General features: G+C 53.1%; 1 protein-coding gene across 2 annotated transcripts in view; it reads left to right on the top strand.

Moving 5' to 3' along the window:
• SIRPA (signal regulatory protein alpha) overlaps positions 1–11,130 on the top strand; it is a 43,691-nt gene extending 32,561 nt beyond the window's left edge. For both annotated transcript variants that reach the window (XM_070420054.1, XM_070420055.1), the window contains exons 8-9: positions 6,158–6,197; positions 8,518–11,130. In XM_070420054.1, the coding sequence (XP_070276155.1) occupies positions 6,158–6,197; positions 8,518–8,772 (295 nt within the window). In that variant the 3' untranslated portion in view covers positions 8,773–11,130. The remainder of the gene's footprint in view (positions 1–6,157; positions 6,198–8,517) is intronic.
• The last annotated feature ends 7,344 nt before the right edge of the window (positions 11,131–18,474 follow it).

Below are 18,474 nucleotides of genomic sequence, written 5' to 3'. Positions count from 1 at the left end.
GGCCCCAATAGGGGTGTGTGTGGGAGGCAACCAATCAATGTGTCTCTCTCACATCGGTGCCTCTCTCTCTCTCTCTCTCTCTCTCCCTCCTTCCCTCTCTTCCACTCTCTAAAAATCAATGGGGGGAAAAGTATATATATATATATATATATATATATATATACACACACACATACATACACACACACATACACATACATATATATGTATATGTATATATACACACACACATACATATGTGTATATGTATATATGTATATATATGCACATCCTCGGGTGAGTATTAACAAAAAAATAATCAGTCCGGACCCAAATGGGGTTCACACACCAGTGAGAGAAGCCGGCAGTAAGCATAAAGGTAAATGATATGTAATGTCATGTGACAAATCAAACAGAGCAAAGGGATGGAGATTTAAGGCAGGTCTCTCTTAGGCAGGAGGAGGGGCCCCCTGAAGATGTGAGCAGGTTCTGAGCCAGGGAGCTATGAAGCAGAGGTGTGTGCAGGGTGAGACAGCGGGTGTGGCGAAGGCCCGAGGTGAGGGTGACGGGAGGCCCAGAGGAGGCCTGTGCGCGGGGGCAGAAGAAGGAGAGGAAGGGCAAGAGATGAGCTCAGGGAGATGCAGGCCCGCAGGCTCTTAGCTGAGGCCCATGCAGCCAGATGTGTTACTCAGCCAGGCTTTCCAGCTCTAGGGAGGCCCCTGACGTTCACCCAGCAGAACAGAAGCAGCACGCCACAATCTACGTGAATGTACCTGCTTGGAAATATATGAACGTCTGTACTAAGAGCAACAAATAAAAACTATAAATAGCTTCACGTTTAGGTCAGGTTTTGCCACCAAATGGGTTTTGCAAATATTTTGATTTTGTAGAGCTTTGTGGATTTCAGAATTAAAGAGCAGGAACCGGGTCTGGAGGGGAGGCCAGTGGTCTAGGGCTGTGGCCGCTTGGACCTGGAGTTTTACTCCCAGTGGAATGAGGAGCCGTAGGAGGGAGATATCTGACTTGTTTAAGACGTATCACCCTGAGGGTCGTGTGGGGACCCGGCCATGGGGGAGGAGTGTGGAGGCAGAGAGGCGACTTCTGCGGTGGTCCAAGCAGATGACGGTGGCCTTGACCAAGGTGGTGGGATGGGCTGGGAAATGGTAGATGCTGGATACTTTTTGGAGGTTCAGCTCAGAGGACTTGCTGATGGATTGGATGTAGAGTCAAGGACGATTCCAAGGTTGGGGGCAGTGGGGGTGCTCTGTGTGTGTGCACACCAAGTATACTCTTTTGCAAGGCCAAGACTCGGCTTCCATCCTTTGCCTAAAAGCCTTTAGTGGCTCTCATGGTTGTCAAGATAGTCCAGAGGCCCTCGAGTCCCTCATGGTCCGGCCCCTGCTGACACGGACAGTTTCATTTCTGGCCACGCCCCAGTGTTTCATTCTGTGGCTCAGCCAGGTCTCACTCTCTCTGAGATGTGCTCCCCCACCCCTGCTCACTCACCACCCAGGGTCTCCACAGTTCCAGGGGCCATCAGAGGGGGCTCTGTGAACGGCACCCCCTGGAGTTGTGCGACATGGAAGCTAGAATGGGCACCCTCCCTTCACCCGGTTACCTCCTGCTCTTCCTCTGGGCTCAGCGAGGGCATCCTGACGCGCTCAAGCTGTCCCTGCACTTGGCCCCAGATTGTAACCCATCCCTCCTGAGGGCAGGCTCACTTCCCTCCTGTTCGGTGCTGGCCATGGCAAATGGAATAGGTGCCCGGCAAAGGTTTGTTCAGTGAACAAGTGAATGAATGAATGAATGAATGAATACCACCCTAACCCACTGCAGCGATCTCCATCTCCTCCTCCCTTCAGTGGCTTCATGGCCCCAAGTAGGAAAGTATCTCTCTTTTTGTTTTTATTGTTGTCATTATTTTGTATTTGTCTTGTCTTCCCAATTAGACAGTAAGTTCTGGGAGAAAAGGGCAATGCCAATAATAATAATGACAACCGCATCGGCAGCTAACATGTATTGAGCCCTCACTGGGCTCCAGGAACCGATCTATGCCTTTGCCGGTATTAGCCCAGAGGTGATTTTAATGATCACAAAAAACCCTATGATTTACTGTTATCCCATGTAATGGAGCAGTGGTTCTCAGACTCCGGTGTGTGGCGGATCCTCTCGAGGGCTTGTTAAAACACAGACTTCGGGCCCCGCCCCCAGAGTGTCTAATGCAGAATGTGTGTTTCTGACAAGTTCTCAGGTGGTGCTGCTGCTGCTACTGCTCCCGAGCCAGACTTTGAGAACCCCCGTTTAGGAGGTTATTATTGTCCCATGTGTGGGTGAGGAAGCTGGGGCTCAGAGAGGTCCTGTGACCTTCCCAAGTCCCACAGCCAGTGAGTGCTGGCGCCGCGACCCCCTCCCCGTGTCTCCACGCCGAAGCTGACGCTCTTTGTCTGCGCCAGTGCTCTCGCTGCCTATTTCTTCTTCCCCAGAGAAGCCAGCCGTTTTCTGCCTGTTTTTTATTTTTCCATCAGGAGCCTACCCAGGGAGCCGGGAGATCGCTTGCTCCCTTTCATCTCTCTAAACCAAAGCAATAGCTAGCGAGCCGTAATGGTGGTTTCCCATGTAGCAGCCGCTTCCGCTGGGCTGGCTGGAATCAGACGCTTTCCAGAGGACGTTGGCGTGGGCAGCACTGCGCACCACGGGGAGGGTGCCGCGGGGGATGCCGCCGCTTTGAGCTCAAAGCGCCCCTCAGGCTGCAGAGCTGGTGGAGGGACTGGCGATATCCACCTTCCTGGGTGAGGAACGCGCAGGCAGAACAGTCTGTAATCTTCCCCGGCTCCGACGGCAGAATGTGTCTGCTCTCTTAATTGGGCACTGGGGTTCATTCAGTTGGCCATTTGTTCACTTGTCAGACATTCACTGCGTTTATTCTTGGAATACATAGGGCTTCCCTGATTCTTTCATTTATTCATCTTATTGAGCCCAGCTCAGTGCCAGGCCTTAAGCTGGGAGATTGCAAAGGGGAGCAAAAGTGACACTAAGGCCCAGTTCCATGGCACTTTTGATCCAGTGGGACAGATGTTGATTGATTGAGTGATGGATTCATTCATTCATTCATTCATTCATTCCTCAAATATTTACCGCGTGCTAATGCCCCACCAGCCCGTTATTGGGAGTCAGGGCTCCAGTGGTGAAACAGATGGGCCTAGTCCCTGCTCACATGGAGACCACGGTTTGGAAGCAGGTGATCAAACAAGCCGGGAGGTTAATACACAGCGCAATGCAGATGCTGACTAAATAAAATAAAGCTGGGCTCAGAGCCGAGTAGGAGGTGGGGTGTGGTGGGTGATCAGGGAAGGCTTCTCTGAGGAGGTGACATTTAGAGGATAGCTGGAGGATGGGAAGTCACAGGCCATGGGGTTATCTGGGACAATAGTGGGCCCGGCAGAAGGAACAGCCAATGCCAAGAGCCCGAGGCGGGAGCAGTTGGAGACGTTCATGCATATGAAGAAGGCCAGGGCAGCTGGAGTGGAGTGAGCCAGGGGGAGAGAGATGGGAGATGGGGGGCAGGCCATGCGGGCCTCGCCTGTCAGGATACTCACTGCAGGGCTGAGGGTTTTGAGCAGACACATGATACGACATCATGTATGCATTTTTACATGTGGAGAATGGTATGCAGGGAGTGGGGAAGGGAAGCAGGAACACGGAGGAGGCACCGCGGGAATCTAGGGAGCTGGGAGGGTGGAGGTGATGGAGCGCTTGGGTTTGATGTGTATTTTGGGGGCCGAGTCAACAAGGCTTATGCAGTTCAGACATGGGTTATAAGGAGGAGAGAGGAGATTCGGGATGGCTCCCACCTCTTTAGCCCGAGCACAGGGCTGAGTAATGGCAGCACCGCTCACGGAGATAGGAGAGGCCAGAGAAGAGGCAGACACACGCACACAAAGGAAAATCTCTTCCAGTCTGAAGTACTGCTCCGAAAGAAAGGAACCCAGTGCTCCGAGAGAGGAGTTGGGGGATTCGGTGCAAGTTTCCCGGAGAAAGGACTGTTTGAAACAGGGATTGAGGGAAGAGAAGGCGTGAACTAGATGAAGAGGCAAGGAGGACTGTGCAAAGGCCCTGGGGCAGTCTGACTGGCATTCATTCCCAGTCACTTTTGAGCACCCGTATGGTAAGGACGCACGGCAGGCAGGCAGACAGACAGACACATACACCAGACGGAACACACATAAGGAGGTTTGAAATTGTCATCAGGCTCAGCCCAGCCAGCCCGAGGACATGACACCACAGTTGAGTCTTGAATGATGCAGGAGTTAACCAAAAAGAGTGCCTAAGGAGGTCATTCAAGGACGTTGCTGTTGACACCTAAAGTGTGTCGTATCAAGTAGTCCTCTCGAAATATTTGGTGGGTGGATAGTGGGGAAATGAGGGCAGGGGAATGAATGAGTCCTGGGGGTGGGAGGGCAGTAGGGGCCAGACCACACGGGGCTTATGAGCAGAGTGATGAGTTGGACTTGAACCAGAGACCTTGGGAGCCCCAGAGGGTTGGAAGCAGGTGGGATGTGGATAGAGCTGCGTGACCCTCCTTACCAGACACTGTCCCTGCTCCTGGAGGGTCCTTTCTGTGGCCAGGTGGGGCCCATCATGCCTGGAACTGCTTTCTGAGCCAAGCACTCATGCTAAATCCATGACTAACCCCGCGGCCAAGCCCCATTGCTCGCTTCTGACATTATCCAGGCTAATCCCCAGAGTGTGGCCTGAGAATATATACGGCTTCTGCAGAACCAGTGGCTCTGACTTGCTCACCACCTTGACTGCGACCCTGCAGTGAGCCAGGCCATGGCCTCCAATTACAGAATCAAGCGCATGAATGGCTTCTTTGATTAACCAGGACACTTGATCCTTCCCCCTTCTTCTTCTTTTTTTAAATCCTCACCGGAGGATATTTTTTCCATTGATTTTAGAGAGTGGAAGGGAGGGGGGAAGGAGGAAGAGGAAAGGGAGAGAAACATGGATGTGAGAGACCCCCATCGATTGGCTGCCCCTTGCATGTGCCCCAGCCAGGGTGAGGAACCTGCAACCAAGGTGTGTGCCCTTGACCAGAATCCAGCCTGTGGGCGCGCTAACCACTGAGAACACCAGTCCGGGCCCTCTTCTTTTCTGATGATAAAACCTAGATGTGTATGATATGGAACAGTGGGAGAATATGGGAAACTAAAAAGAGGGAAAAATGCCACCCAAAGACCACTGCTGTTAGCATTTTCCTGTTTCCTTCCAGTGTTATCCACACATTTTTCATAATTAAGATCATTCCACTGAGAATTTTGTTTTTTCACTTATCTTTTAATGTAATCATTCATAATTTAAAAACAGAAACTTCTTCATAAACCTTTTAAATCTTTATCAGCGAGTCTATCCTAATTTCCTGAGGCAGTCCCCCCTGGCAGAGCTGTTAGATGTGAATCCCTCCCCCACCTGCTTGCACCAGTGCCTCTGTGCAGACAGCTTTTTTGATATTTTGAATCCCGCCCCCCCCCCCCACCACCACCAAATGCAGTTATGAATCCAAAGATGATGACACCTTCCAAGCTCTTGGTTTGCCTAACTAAGCTGCTTCCCAAAAGTGTTGCCTCAATGTGCCCCTCCCACCAGCAATATATGAAAACTAGAGGCCCGGTGCACCAATTCATGCATGGGTGGGATCTGGCCAGCCCACCCCAATGGGGGCCCATTGGGCCGGGCTGGCGGGGGACAGGGGCCTCGGGCAGCTGGCTGGCCGGCCTGCCCCTGATCGGGGTGTTGGGGGCCAGTCAGGGCCTGGATCAGGCTGGTTGGCTGCCTCAGTGCACGTCATAGCCACTGGTTGTTCTGGTCATTCCACCGTTCTGGTCACTGGGCTTTTATATACATAGATGCCAGTTTCACCATATCTTCCCCAGCACCAAGTGTTATAATTTTCAGAGATCCTTACTGATAGAGTAGCTTTAAAAATTGCTTCAAATTCCTTTTTTTATGAGACAGACCATCTGTCCAAACACTTGATAAGCAGCTGTGTTTCTTTTGTGAACCACTCATCCATGTCCTCCACCCCATAGGAAGTGAACCTCAATGTTATTCTTATCAATTTACATGAGCGCTCGAGATAGGGAGGATATTTTTATCTGTGTGTCTCTTTCCTTTTTAGGCTGCATGAGCCCGAGAAGAACGCCAGAGAAATAACCCAGGTACAGTCCTTGGTGAGGTGCCCTTCCTGGGAAACTCGATGGTGTGATTTTCTTGCACCAGCCGGAGCGGCAGATTCGCTTCTAAATTAAGACTCCTTTCCCAGGGCGGGCGGGAGGGTGCGGAGGGCGGAGGATCTTTACATTCCTTCCCCCCTTTCCCCTGGTTCTCTGCACATTCTCGCCCTCCACTCCAGCCAGGATGTCTGCCTTCACCTCCTTGCCTCAGTGCCCCCACTGCACACCTCCGGGGGGCACTCTTCACAGTGCACTCCATGTCAATGGAGTCAGGCCTTTGCCCAGGCCAGCCCCTCCAACAGGAGCACCCTGCCCGGTTCCCTCCTGGCTCCTCCTGCTGCCTCTCACACCGAGCAGCACAGGCTGCCAGAGCCTGTCTTTCTGATGGAAAGACCCTGTGCCATTAATTCCTCCAGCTGGCAGCGTCTCCTCATCATGGCTGAGGAGGTTCCGCGGGCAGTGCGGTTGGCCTGTTTCCGAGAAACCCAGCCTTGCTCCTTCCGGGCTGATGCTGTCAGCCCTTGGAGGCAAAGGGCTCCCCTGTGTCTTGTAACAAGACAGGCCCTGCCCTGAACCTGGAACGTGCGCGCGCCAGCTGTCCTTGACATTTCCCTGGCTGCTGTCATCATTGTAGATGTAATCTGTTGGAGAGAATCAGGGCTGCTAATAGACATGATGTTTGTAAGCCAACATGTTGTGTCCTGCTCCCCGGCCCAGTGCGGCCCCCCAGTGCCCTGACCTTCTCTCCAGTCATTTTACCTCTGGAGTTCTTTCCAGAACCTTCCGGAGAAAGAATGATGGTAAAAAGAACTGAGCAAGGAAACCTGAACAAAGACTTGCTGAGCACCTACTATGTGCCTGACCCTGGGCAGTGAGCAGGGCGCTCACAACCCAGCTCTGGTGGCATTTGCAGCCTGGTGTTGGGATTCCTGGTGCCAGGTGCCAGCCCTTGCGAGGGTTGGGTTTCCTAGAGAGAAGTGTGAATGTGCAGGTTGGGACAGAGGAGCTGGGTGGTCAGACCACAGCTTTAGAACCCAGCAGACTGGTTCTTCCCAGCTGTGTAAATGATTTAACCTCCCCAGGTCTCAGTTTGCTCACCTGTAAACTGGGTACATCTTTCTGACCAGGCTGTGATAGGGCCTACATAAGGTGACCCAGGTGGTGGCATGGTGCTGATGGCCATCGGGAACCGAGATCTGTGGTGGTTATCATGCACCAACCAGAGTTACCCTGCCGGCAGCTCCTCTCTGGCTCTGCAGCATGGGTGCCAGGCACAGAGGAAGCCAGGGTTACCATTCCTGATGGGTAATTTTAAGGCGCAGTTGCGAGTGATAAGGTTAGCACATGGGAGACAGATGTTCAGGTTTGCTGGGTGGCTGATAATTGTGGCCATTATTGAACATGCGTGCTCATCCAGGGGGTGCCAGGCACCATTCTGAGAGCTTTCCCTGGCTGATCTCACCCGATCCTCCCAGCGATCCTGGCGATAGATATGATTATTATTCCCACTTTACAGGTGGGGAAACTGAGGCCCAGGAAGGTGACATGAATTGCCCAAAGCCTCTCAGCTAGAAAGACCAGGAGCAGGATTCAAACTCCAGGCTTCTGACTGCAGAACCTTTACCACCCTCCCCACTGGTCTCATTCTCGCATGCCCTTCCTTGTCTCCCAGTGCCCAGCTGCACCCCGAGCGAGGCTGAAATTGTTGCCATTCACTCGTTCGTTCATTCAACACCAATCAAGCTTCCTCTGTGTCAGCCTTGGTTTCTGCATCAGAACAAATGCCTAATGAATATTTGTTGACTAAAAGAGTAAATGAATGCATGTCCCCTCCCCCTGGGGGGTCAGCATGTACTCAGACCCCCCAGACAGACACAGCCCTGGGTGATGGGTGCTGTCAGGGAGAAACACGGGCTGAGGAAGCACAGAGAAGGAGCCCTGGACCCAGCCAGGATGAAGCAACGCTTGTTCTTAAATGTGCAGGGTGGGTTGGAGTCATCACCAGGAGGAGAGGGAAGAACTCCAGGCAGAGGGAGGAGTAGGACAAGGCAGGACAGAACGGTGGGAGGAGGTGACACTGAGTCAGCCTAGGAGGCGAACACAGTGGCATTTAGAAGATCCTCGGGCTGTGTGAGGAGGGAGGTGGATTGGAAGGGTGAGGCTGCTGGCAGGTAACCTTGGCCAGAGAGGAGCTGGGTGTGAACTACGGCTGAGTCAGTGGAGGAAACAGAAGCATCCAGACCTGGTGCTGACGAGTGGGTGAGAGGTAGGGGCTCCAGAGTGACCTTCTCTCCATCCCATTCAGACCCAGGACAACAATGACATCACATATGCAGACCTGAACCTGCCCAAGAGGAAGAAGTCGGCCCCCCGGGCCGCTGAGTCCAACAACCACACGGAATACGCCAGCATTCAGGCCGTCCGACCGCCCGCGCCTGAGGACACCCTTACCTATGCCGACCTGGACATGGTCCACCTCAACCGGGCCCCCAAGCAGCCAGCCCCCAAGCCCGAGCCATCTCACTCGGAGTACGCCAGCGTCCAGGTCCAGAGGAAGTAAACGGGGCCTCGGTCGTCTCTGGGCCTGTGCCCAGGAGCCTTCCTGTCCCCCGTGGGGCAGCCACCCCAGTTCCTGGAGGGCCGGGGTGGTGCAGGTCTTGGGACCCAAGGATGAGGCTGGATCTTGTCTCCCCAACCCGCTTGGCTCTCTAGCATTTCCAGGGTGGCCACAGCCCCCCCACATTGCCACACATGGAGGCCGATGCTGCCAGACCAGCTGGGGAACCCACGTGGGAACTGGCGGAGCTGCCAGGGGTCCAGGAATTCTCAAGCCTCCATCAACCAAGGGTCTTGGCCATGGTCTTGGCGACTCTTGACAGCCTCCTAGATGCTTTGCAGCCTGATCTTCCAAGGTGAGGAGGGAGAAAACCTCACCTGCTCCTCCCACCACCACCACCACCATCCAGCTGGGGCTCTGGGAAAAGTTCTGTGTCAATTCAACTGCCCCATCCACGGAGAATCCAGAAAACGAATTCTGGAACCACATCCCGAGACTCGGTGAGGTTGCTGCCAACGGTCCTGCATCCCGGACTGACACGTCACAAGCCCTGGGGCGGAGGGGACCCGCCAGGGAATCCTCCACCACCACCAGGACTGAGTAACGAGACCCTCCTCCTCCTGCCCTCCGAGACTCCATGAGGACCAGCAACCTGACCGTGACGCTCCACCTGGACCCGCCTCGCCTTCTAGACCTGAGCTTGCTTCCTCCAGCTAGCACTAACTCAGCAACAGCTCGCTGTGGACGCCTGTAAATTATTGATAAATGTGAAACGTGCAATCTTGAAACTGAGGTGTAAGAAAAATTTGATCTGTGGTGTTTTGTTTTGTTTTGTTTTCTTAAAACAACGGCAGCATTATCTTGGCTCTTTGTCATGTGTTGAAGTACATGGTTGGGTCTTGTGCCGTCCAAGGTTTAGCAGTTGGTTCCTGGAGGGAATATCCTACAGCAGAAAACGAGTTCCTCCATGTCCCAGGGCCCCGAGGATGGGGAAGAAGGTTCCGTTCCGGCGGCTCCATGGAGATGCTTAGCCTTCTTTCTCTCCAGGACTAAATTGGCCACGTTCTCAGCCAAGCCACGTGGCTGGTACTACTGCCTTCCTGCCCTGGGCGCGGTAAGTCGGAACCAGCCAGTGCTTCTGCAGGCTGCCTCCTCCACCCTGCGGTCTTGTCCGCACCTCATGCCTCAGTCTGCTTACCTGGACAGGGGAGAGGAAGGTGCCTTCCCTCCCCACCATTCCTCATAAGCACTTTAGGGCCATGCAGGGTAGGAAGCTGTGCCTGGCTTTCCCCCCTCTCTCCACCCCTCACCCCTTAGCGACCTTCCCCCATTCCAGCTCTCTGAACTGATCTCTGCAAGAGAAATCTTCCATTTCTGCTCTCAAACCCTGTTGGGATCAAACTGGAATAAATCCAAGACAGACAAGCAGTCTGGGCAGCTGTAAGGCCAGGACTGACCCACCGTTCTGTCCCTCTATCTCGGGAGGTTGGGCAGAAGCTGTAACCCACTGTCCTCTGACCCCCCTCCCTCCCCCGCTTCCAATTCATCGAGAGAGCCTGGCTGGGCCCAGGGCAAGCAAAAGGTACACGCTGTGTGTTCGGTCTCCACGTGTAACTGATCAGCTCTTAGAACTGAGACACTAATCCTCGCTGCTCCCTCCTCTGCCCCCGCCGGGGTCCGGAGGTTTGGTGCCCAAGGGATTGCTGCTCAGGCCAGCAGAGCAAGAGAGAAGCTGACCCATCCTGCCCGTCAGCGTGGCCTACGGATGGGACTCTGGGAGCTCAGCGCAGGCCCAGCTCTCTGGGGGACTGTGAGTTGGTGTGTTTGACATGATGGCATTCAGGAATGCGCTGAGCCAACAGGCCATGTGGGCAGCGTTGGCCCAACGAGCTAGAGATTCTCTGCGGCATCTGGGAGCGCAGTGTCCCAGCCACCTGCCTCGGACTGTTCCCAAATTCCAAAAGGTTGGCTTGTGAACCTTCGTCTCCCTGTCTTCTGCCCAGAGAAAATGCAGACACGCGGACACACACTCACGCGGAATCTCGAAAGAATGTTTCCTTGGTGCCATTTTAATTTAATTTAATTTAATTTAATTTTGAATTTTGGAAGGGGAGTGAGGGAAGGAGGCCAAGGGAGCCGTGTCGTTTTAGCTCCAGGCTGGCAGCCTGGAGATGCTCCTACCTTGTGTATCAAACCCCAGGAAAAGGAAGAGGTCGAGACAGCAGTGCGGAAGGAGCGTGGTTTGGAGAGTTTATTTTAAGACTGCTGGGAAGGAAACAGGCCCCATTTTGTATATAGTTGCAACTTAAACTTTTTGGCTTGCAAAATATTTTTGTAATAAAGATTTCTGGGTAACAACGACCCCTCTGGGTGCTGCGTGTCTTTGTGCCTCTGAGAGTGTCCCCCCGCCCCCAGGAAGCCGGGAGAGGATCGCATGTGGGCCTGGGGCTTGGCAGTGATCGTGGCTTTGGTCCTCTCTCTGGGGTTTTGAATAGACACAGAGACTTTGTGTCGGTGGCTCAGAGGGAGTCGGGATAAGGTTGTGCCCAAGACACCAGTATACTAGCAGGATTCTGACAAGACAACTGAGTTTGAATCCAGCTCTGCCACTTTGTAGCTGCAAGAATTCAAACCACTCACCTCTCGAAGACTCAGGTCAGTCCGCAGCACAGTAGGGATAACAGTACCCTCACCAGGGTTACTCTGGGGACCAAAGGGGGTCACGGGGCGCCAAACCCTATGCTTGGGACATGCAGTCCTTCAGAAGCATTGGGCCTTTTCTCCCACCACAACTGCACATTGAGGTCTGGTTACCCCTCACCACCCATGGGATCTTGGACAAGCAGAACCTCACTCCCTCCTCTACCGAATGCAGAAACCTAACGCTTGTCCTAGAATATCCTTGACGATTCATGTCAACTGCTAGTGTACAGTAGGTGCTCAATAAATGTTAGCTTCCTTACCCCCTCCGTTAGTATAGTAGTAGTCCTGGTGGCAGTTACATAATACTTCATGCTTCCTGAGAGTTGGCACTTTTCATTGATGCGTTCTTCTGAACCTCACAACTCGAAGTAGGTCATAGTCTTGACCTCATTTTATGAATAAGACACAGAGAGGCAATGTAACTTATGCAGGGTCCCCCAGCTGATGAGTGATGTTGCTGGCACTCCAGCTTCCTGACTTTGGTCCCCAACATCTAACCTCTGAGCTAATACCAATACATCATGTATTATTACTGTGTAGTATGGTAAGTAATACGCCAAGTGCTTGATAGTTATTAACTCATCTAATCCCCCCAACCACCATGTGAGGTAGGAACTCTTGTTATCCATATTTTACAGATGAGTAAACCGAGGCACCGAGAAGTTAGGTCATTTCCCCGGTGTCCCATAGCAGAGCCAGGGTCTGAGCCCGAGGAGTCTGGCTCTTCCCCGCTGCCTCCTTTAAATCTCATCACTGTCAGCAGTGCTCATGCCCATTTTGCAGAGGAGAGTTGAGGCTCAGGACGTGCACGTGACCTGACCACGCCCTGACCAATCCCCTACAAGGAATCTTTCATTGAGCTGGGACTTGCACTCGGATCCATAAAAGCTCCCGGGACCATCCCTGAGCCCTTGGCCTGGTCCAGGTGAGCGGGCACCTGAGGCAAAGAGCCTCCTGCAGGGCCCAGAGGTCAGCTGCCTCACAGGCTAGGACCTTGGCTGGGATGGAGACTCGGCTCTGAAATCTGGGTGCTGCTGTGGGGATGAGGTGTTCAGGCCTGAGTCCAGACTGAGTGGGCGGGGAGCACCTTCTGTTTCCTGGGAAGGTGGGGGAGGAAGGACCGTGTGTCCAGGCAAGGAGACTCGGGGAATGTATTTCATGCAGCACCTGGGCCTGGCTTCTCCACAGCTCACATCTCCAGGGCCACAGGTTGGCAGGCAAATGAGAATTGCCAGGAGCCAAGTGACCCTCTTGCTGCCCGCCAGGAAGTCAGTCAGGCCCTTGGCATTTACCGGGCACCTCCTCCGGGTTCTTCATTCGGCAAAGGAGAGTGATAGGAACCCCCACTCCATGGGGACCCAGAGGCCCCGCCCACGTTACACGATAATCCGAAAAGTCTCTGTCCCTCCTCAAGATTCTAATGCCCAACTGTCAACCCCCTGTGTCTTCTAGCAGACTCCCACCAGTTAAACGTGGATCAAGTTTATTTTATTTTTACATAAGCATGGACTATGTATCAACAGTCTCATAAATTCTGTACAAATAATCCTATATAATAAAAGGCTAATATGCAAATTGTCCCCTAGACTGGGAGTTCCACTGGGAGTTCGACCAGGGGCGGGGCAGGCCTTCCCACCACCCAGGGTCCCCCCCCACAGGCTGGCCCAGCCCTGATCGGCCCTAATCAGGGCGGGCCAACCGAACCCTACCTGTGCACAAATTCGTGCACCGGGCCTCTAGTAAGTTATATATCAATTCACTCCATCCTCTTAACAAACCTGTCAGGTAGATACTATGATTATCCTATTTAATAGAGAAATTAAAGCACAGAGATATTGCGCATCTTGTTCAAGGGCTGCCATCCAGGAAGTGGTGCAGCTGTGGGTGTGGGTGGGCACTGGGTGGGCAGGTAGGGGTCTGGAGGTTGTTGGAAAGACAGCAAGGCCCTCAGAGAGTGTTGGGGTGCATTGAGCTCTAACAGGAGCCAAAAAACATCACATGGCCTCACCCCCAAAGATAAGAGCAGCAGGGCTGTCCTGGTCACCTGACTGACCACCAGCCAACACATGTACCCCTGGGCCTCCAAAGGCTTGGCCTGCCTCCACTGGGGTCCCACTGTACCCATCCGTTAACCACGGCACTGTGTTTGACCAGGGTCTGGATTTGTTTTCTGAATGCAAGATTATAAATGTAAAATTGTAAATGCTTTAGAAAACAAGTGCTCAAAAACAGGCAAAACCTTAGTGACAGAGGTCAGAGGGGCTATGCTTGGAGGGAGCAGTGATGGGAGGAGCCGGAGGGGCCTCTGGGCGATGGGATGTTCCGAGTCTCCGTCTGAGTGGGGTTACGTGGGGCCTTGCAGATATAAAAATCCTTACCGTGTCTGCATTTCCCTGTGTGTAAGTTATACCTCAAAGTTTCAGAAAGACCGGTGCCCTATCCCCCTGGGGTTCAACCCCCCCAACTTTGATGCCTGCCCCAGCCTGTCAGTTTCTTAAAGATGGTGTCAATGCGTTTTCTTTGTCCTCAGGCCAGCCCAGGGCCTGGCTCCCGCGAGGGACTGGGGCGTGCTGCTGAGTTCATTTGAAAGCTAGCATCCCAGTGATCAAAATAGCACATGAAACGTGAAGAAGTGCCAACCTGGGCAAGGAGACCAAGGCTGGCCATGAGGATAACCACTTATCTGTCATCTCTCCATCTACTGAGGCTCATTAATTACTCTCCCCGATCACCCTGTGCCCCTCCTGCTTTAGGCTATGGAGGCTGCTGCACACACAGTCCTCACCCTGTGGCCTTGGGCAAACGGCTTCACCTCTGCCTTGGTTTAGTCACCCGAGAAATGGGACTGTAGATGTCTGCACCCACAGGCTTCTCATGAAGGTTAAATAGAGTCTAATCAAGACCCTGTGCAACAGAGTGGGGCAGACAGCAGTCAACTCACACACACTCACTCACACTCACACCCACACATACACATTCACACACCACACACACGTTCACATCCCCACACTCACATTCACACCCACATGCTCATACATTCACACACAATCACACTCACACATTCACACCCACATGCTCACACACACACAATCACACTCACACATTCACACCCACATGCTCACACACACACAATCACACTCACACATTCACACCCACATGCTCACACACATACACAATCACACTCACACACTCACACGTTCACACACCATACACACGTTCACACCCCCACACTCACACATTCACACCCACATGCTCACACACATACACACACACAATCACACTGACACATTCATACCCACATGCTCACACACACATTCACACAATCACACTCACACACATACATACACACAATCACACACGCACTCACACTCACATACATACACACACACAATCACACTCACACACTCACACCCACATGCTCACACACACACCCCACGACCAGGTTCTCAGCGGAGCTCAGCAATGGTGGGCCTCCTCTCCTGGCTGAAATAATGATATCCAGTCCCTCCCTCCCTCACTAGCCTGGCTCCCTCTCACCAACTTTGGAGAACACAACACACCAGCCTGGTTTTCAGGGTCACCTTCCTTCACCCCACTTGACCTTTTTAAGGACACTTCCTGCTCTTCCCCAGCCCAGCCTGGAATCTGGCCAGGTTAGTCTTCCCGTCCCATCAAATACCAGGTAGACCCACCTGTGACTGCCCTGGTCACACCCCATGGTGACTCAGTGCTCCCCAACCAGACCACGACCTACCCACCACCAGAACTTCACTTCCTTCCGTTAGGATCCAGCCCCGGGAAGGGGCACTGAAGACCACCATGTGCCAGGCAGGATCGGGGCACTTGACCTCGTTATTTCACTGAACCCTACTTCCTTTGGATGTTTGATGGGTGCCATGGTGTCCATTTCTCAGATAAGAAAATCGGGGCTCCGAACAGTAAAGAGATATAAGCTCAAGGTCACTCACTCAGCCAATAATTATTCCTCAATAATTACTGTGAACCTGGCCCTGTGCAAAAATGCTGAGGCGACCATGTTGACAAAAGATGGGCCACACCCGGGTGAGCTCATGGGCTGTGAGGGAGCCAGCGCATCTGGTAGTTCCCATACGTGCACGAGTGTTGCTAGGACAAGGGGTTGTCAGCGTGTGATTTTCAGGAAGCTATAAAACATGATATATGCAACTACAGAAGGAGCACATTACTGAGCGAGCCAGCAGGAGGGGACGGCCGAGTCCAAGAGGAAATGGGTATTTACAGACGTTTGAAAAAGGAATTCAGAATAACATTTTTAGGGTACATATAAAACTGGTTAATGTTCTACAAAATAATAAAACTCAGATCTTTGGAGCGATTGTTTCTAAAGACAGGAGTCAGTTACACCTCTCCTGGACAAAAAAAGCACAAAAGCTGGGCCCTAACCAAATAGCAAAGTCAAACTCGAATGCATAGAATGAACTAACCCTTCAGTGGGCCTTTTTAAACAATGCCCCAGTATGGCAATAAAAGGAAGTGATACCTTCTTTTGTCTTAATTATAAGTTTCCAATACTTTTTCTTATTAGGAGAAAATACACAGTCCTCACTCAGCCCACATAGGACAGAAAAGGCTTTTTGAAAAGGAAACGCTTTCAGCTTGGACCTAAGGACCTAAAGATGTGTATGAATGAGCCAATGAAAGAGGGTAGGAAGGAGGCAGTGCCGGGCAGATGCAAGCCTTCCCCATATGGGCCAGCCCCTGCCAAACTCCGCAGCCCTGCATTGCACGGCCCTCCCCCATCACTCTCTGCAACAAGTGTCCTGACAGCTCCCGAAATGAACCACAGGCCCTTTGCATATGCTGCTCCCTCTGCCTGGAACACTGGCTGGGTCTTTCCTTCTTGTCCTCCAGTCCAAAAACTTGGCCAAGTTCCTTTGTTCAACACCATCCTAACCCTGCCCAGAATTCTCCTTTGTAACCTTTGCCACCATTTGCAATTAGACATTGACCCTGTGATTATTTTATTAACAACCTTCACCTCCACCGGCCTGGGAGCTGCCTTGGGGCAAAGTAGGTATTGCCTTTGCCCACCAAGGTAACTCCAGTGCTCAGTCCATAGAAGGCATCGATAAATATTTGTTGGCTGGATGGGAAGAGGAATGGAGGGATGGGAGGATGGAGGATGAGAGGATGAATGAATGGGAAGATGGATAGATAGGAAGGAGGAAGAGAGGATGAATGGCTGGATGGATAGATGCATGGGAGAATGGATATATGGGAAGGACGGAAGGAAGGAAAGGAGGGAGGAAAGAAGGAAGGAAGGAAGGAAGGAAGGAAGGAAGGAAGGAAGGAAGGAAGGAGGGAGGGAGGGAGGGAGGGAGGGAGGGAGGGAGGAAGGAAGGAAGGAGGGAAGGAAGGAAGGAGGGAAGGAGGGAGGGAGGGAGGGAGGGAGGGAAGGAGGGAGGGAGGGAGGGAAGGAAGGGAGGGAGGGAGGGAGGGAGGGAGGGAGGGAGGAAGGAAGGAAGGAGGGAAGGAAGGAAGGGAGGGAGGGAGGGAGGGAGGGAGGGAGGAAGGAAGGAAGGAGGGAAGGAGGGAGGGAGGGAGGGAGGGAGGGAGGGAGGGAGGGAGGGAGGGAAGGAGGGAGGGAGGGAGGGAGGGAGGGAGGGAGGGAGGGAGGGAGGGAGGAAGGGAGGGAGGGAGGAAGGAAGGAAGGAAGGGAGGGAAGAAGGAAGGAAGCAGGGGGGAAGGAAAGGTGGGGAAAGAACATAAGAGAATGTAAAGAAGCCTAGGAGCTGGAGACCGTGCAGTATCTTAGAACTGAAAGTGCCCGGCCGGCAGGTTTGGAACAGGAATGAAAGCCCAGTCCGCCTGGCTTTCCCCACCGAGTCAGTCTGCCTTTCCCCGTGACGCTGGCTTCAGAGCAGTCACTTTGTAAAACACTGACATGTGCGCCCCAACAGGCGAGGAGCCTGTGGCCCTCGTCTGAGCCTTTGGTGCCTCGTCTGGGGAAGCTGGGGCCACACTTAGAAAACAGGGTGACAGATTGCGAAGGTCCTTCCCTACCCTGACATTGCACAACCTGGCGCCGCTGGTGGGTGTCCCATCTTCAAGGGCTGGTGGGGCTGGGCTGTTCAGCGAGAGTCTCCTCCTTGGCCTTGCTCTAAGGACAACAGGCCAAGGCCACATGGCGAAGGTGCTGTTCCCAGCCACCGGGCCCTGTGCCCCCGCAGGCTGCTCTGGGCAGGGTCAGCTGGTGCAGCAGCCGGTCACATGGATCTGGGCCACAGACCTGTCTCCAGAAGGAGGCCGGGTGAGCGTTTAATGGCGAGCAGGCTGTGGGCGGACGAGCTGTCAGCTCCTTTCAGCCCGGCTCCCTTGGTGCCCGTAAACAGACCCTGTGCACATGCGGACGAACGCATTACCGCCGATATTATGTGCGGGTTGCAAAGGCGCTGGGGTGGCCGGGCCCGGAGCTGCCATTACCGCAGGACCTTTCGCTGAAAAATATTTCTTGGGGCAATTAAATCTTCAGCTGTCTCCTTGCAGGGAGTGCCAGCTTGCATTTTAATTATCCTTAAAAGAGGGAAGTAGGGGAAAGGACACAGGCAAAGGATTAAAAAAATAACAGTCTGCTTTATAAACACGGCCATCATCTCAGGCTGCGCATCTATTCAGAAAGTTTCTCCCCCACCAGCTCACAAGCCCTGACCCTTTGGCCCCAGGCTCCCTGGAAGGGGCCATCTGGGGTCATGGGGAGGTCGGGGGGGGGGGGCGGGGCAGAGCATGCCTGAGTGGGGGCTGTGGTTTCCCTGTGGGGGAGTCACCATGGCCGAGGTGTTATTCACGCTCCTATTTGTCACTACTTTCTACCAGGTGGAAATTATTAACCTAACTTTACAGACGAGGAAACTGAAACTGAGACGATTGTTAGTAACACAAGCTACTGCAATAAAAAGGAACAAACTACCAATACACACCACAGCGTGGATGAATCTCCGAAACACATTATGCCGAGCCAAATCA

Source organism: Myotis yumanensis, unplaced genomic scaffold, assembly GCF_028538775.1.
Source record: "Myotis yumanensis isolate MYYU_CA2020_CCGP unplaced genomic scaffold, mMyoYum1.0.hap1 SCAF_7, whole genome shotgun sequence".
Classification (NCBI taxonomy): Eukaryota; Metazoa; Chordata; class Mammalia; order Chiroptera; family Vespertilionidae; genus Myotis; species Myotis yumanensis.
Note: the sequence above shows the minus strand (reverse complement) of the source record. Positions and strands in the feature narration are given on the sequence as shown.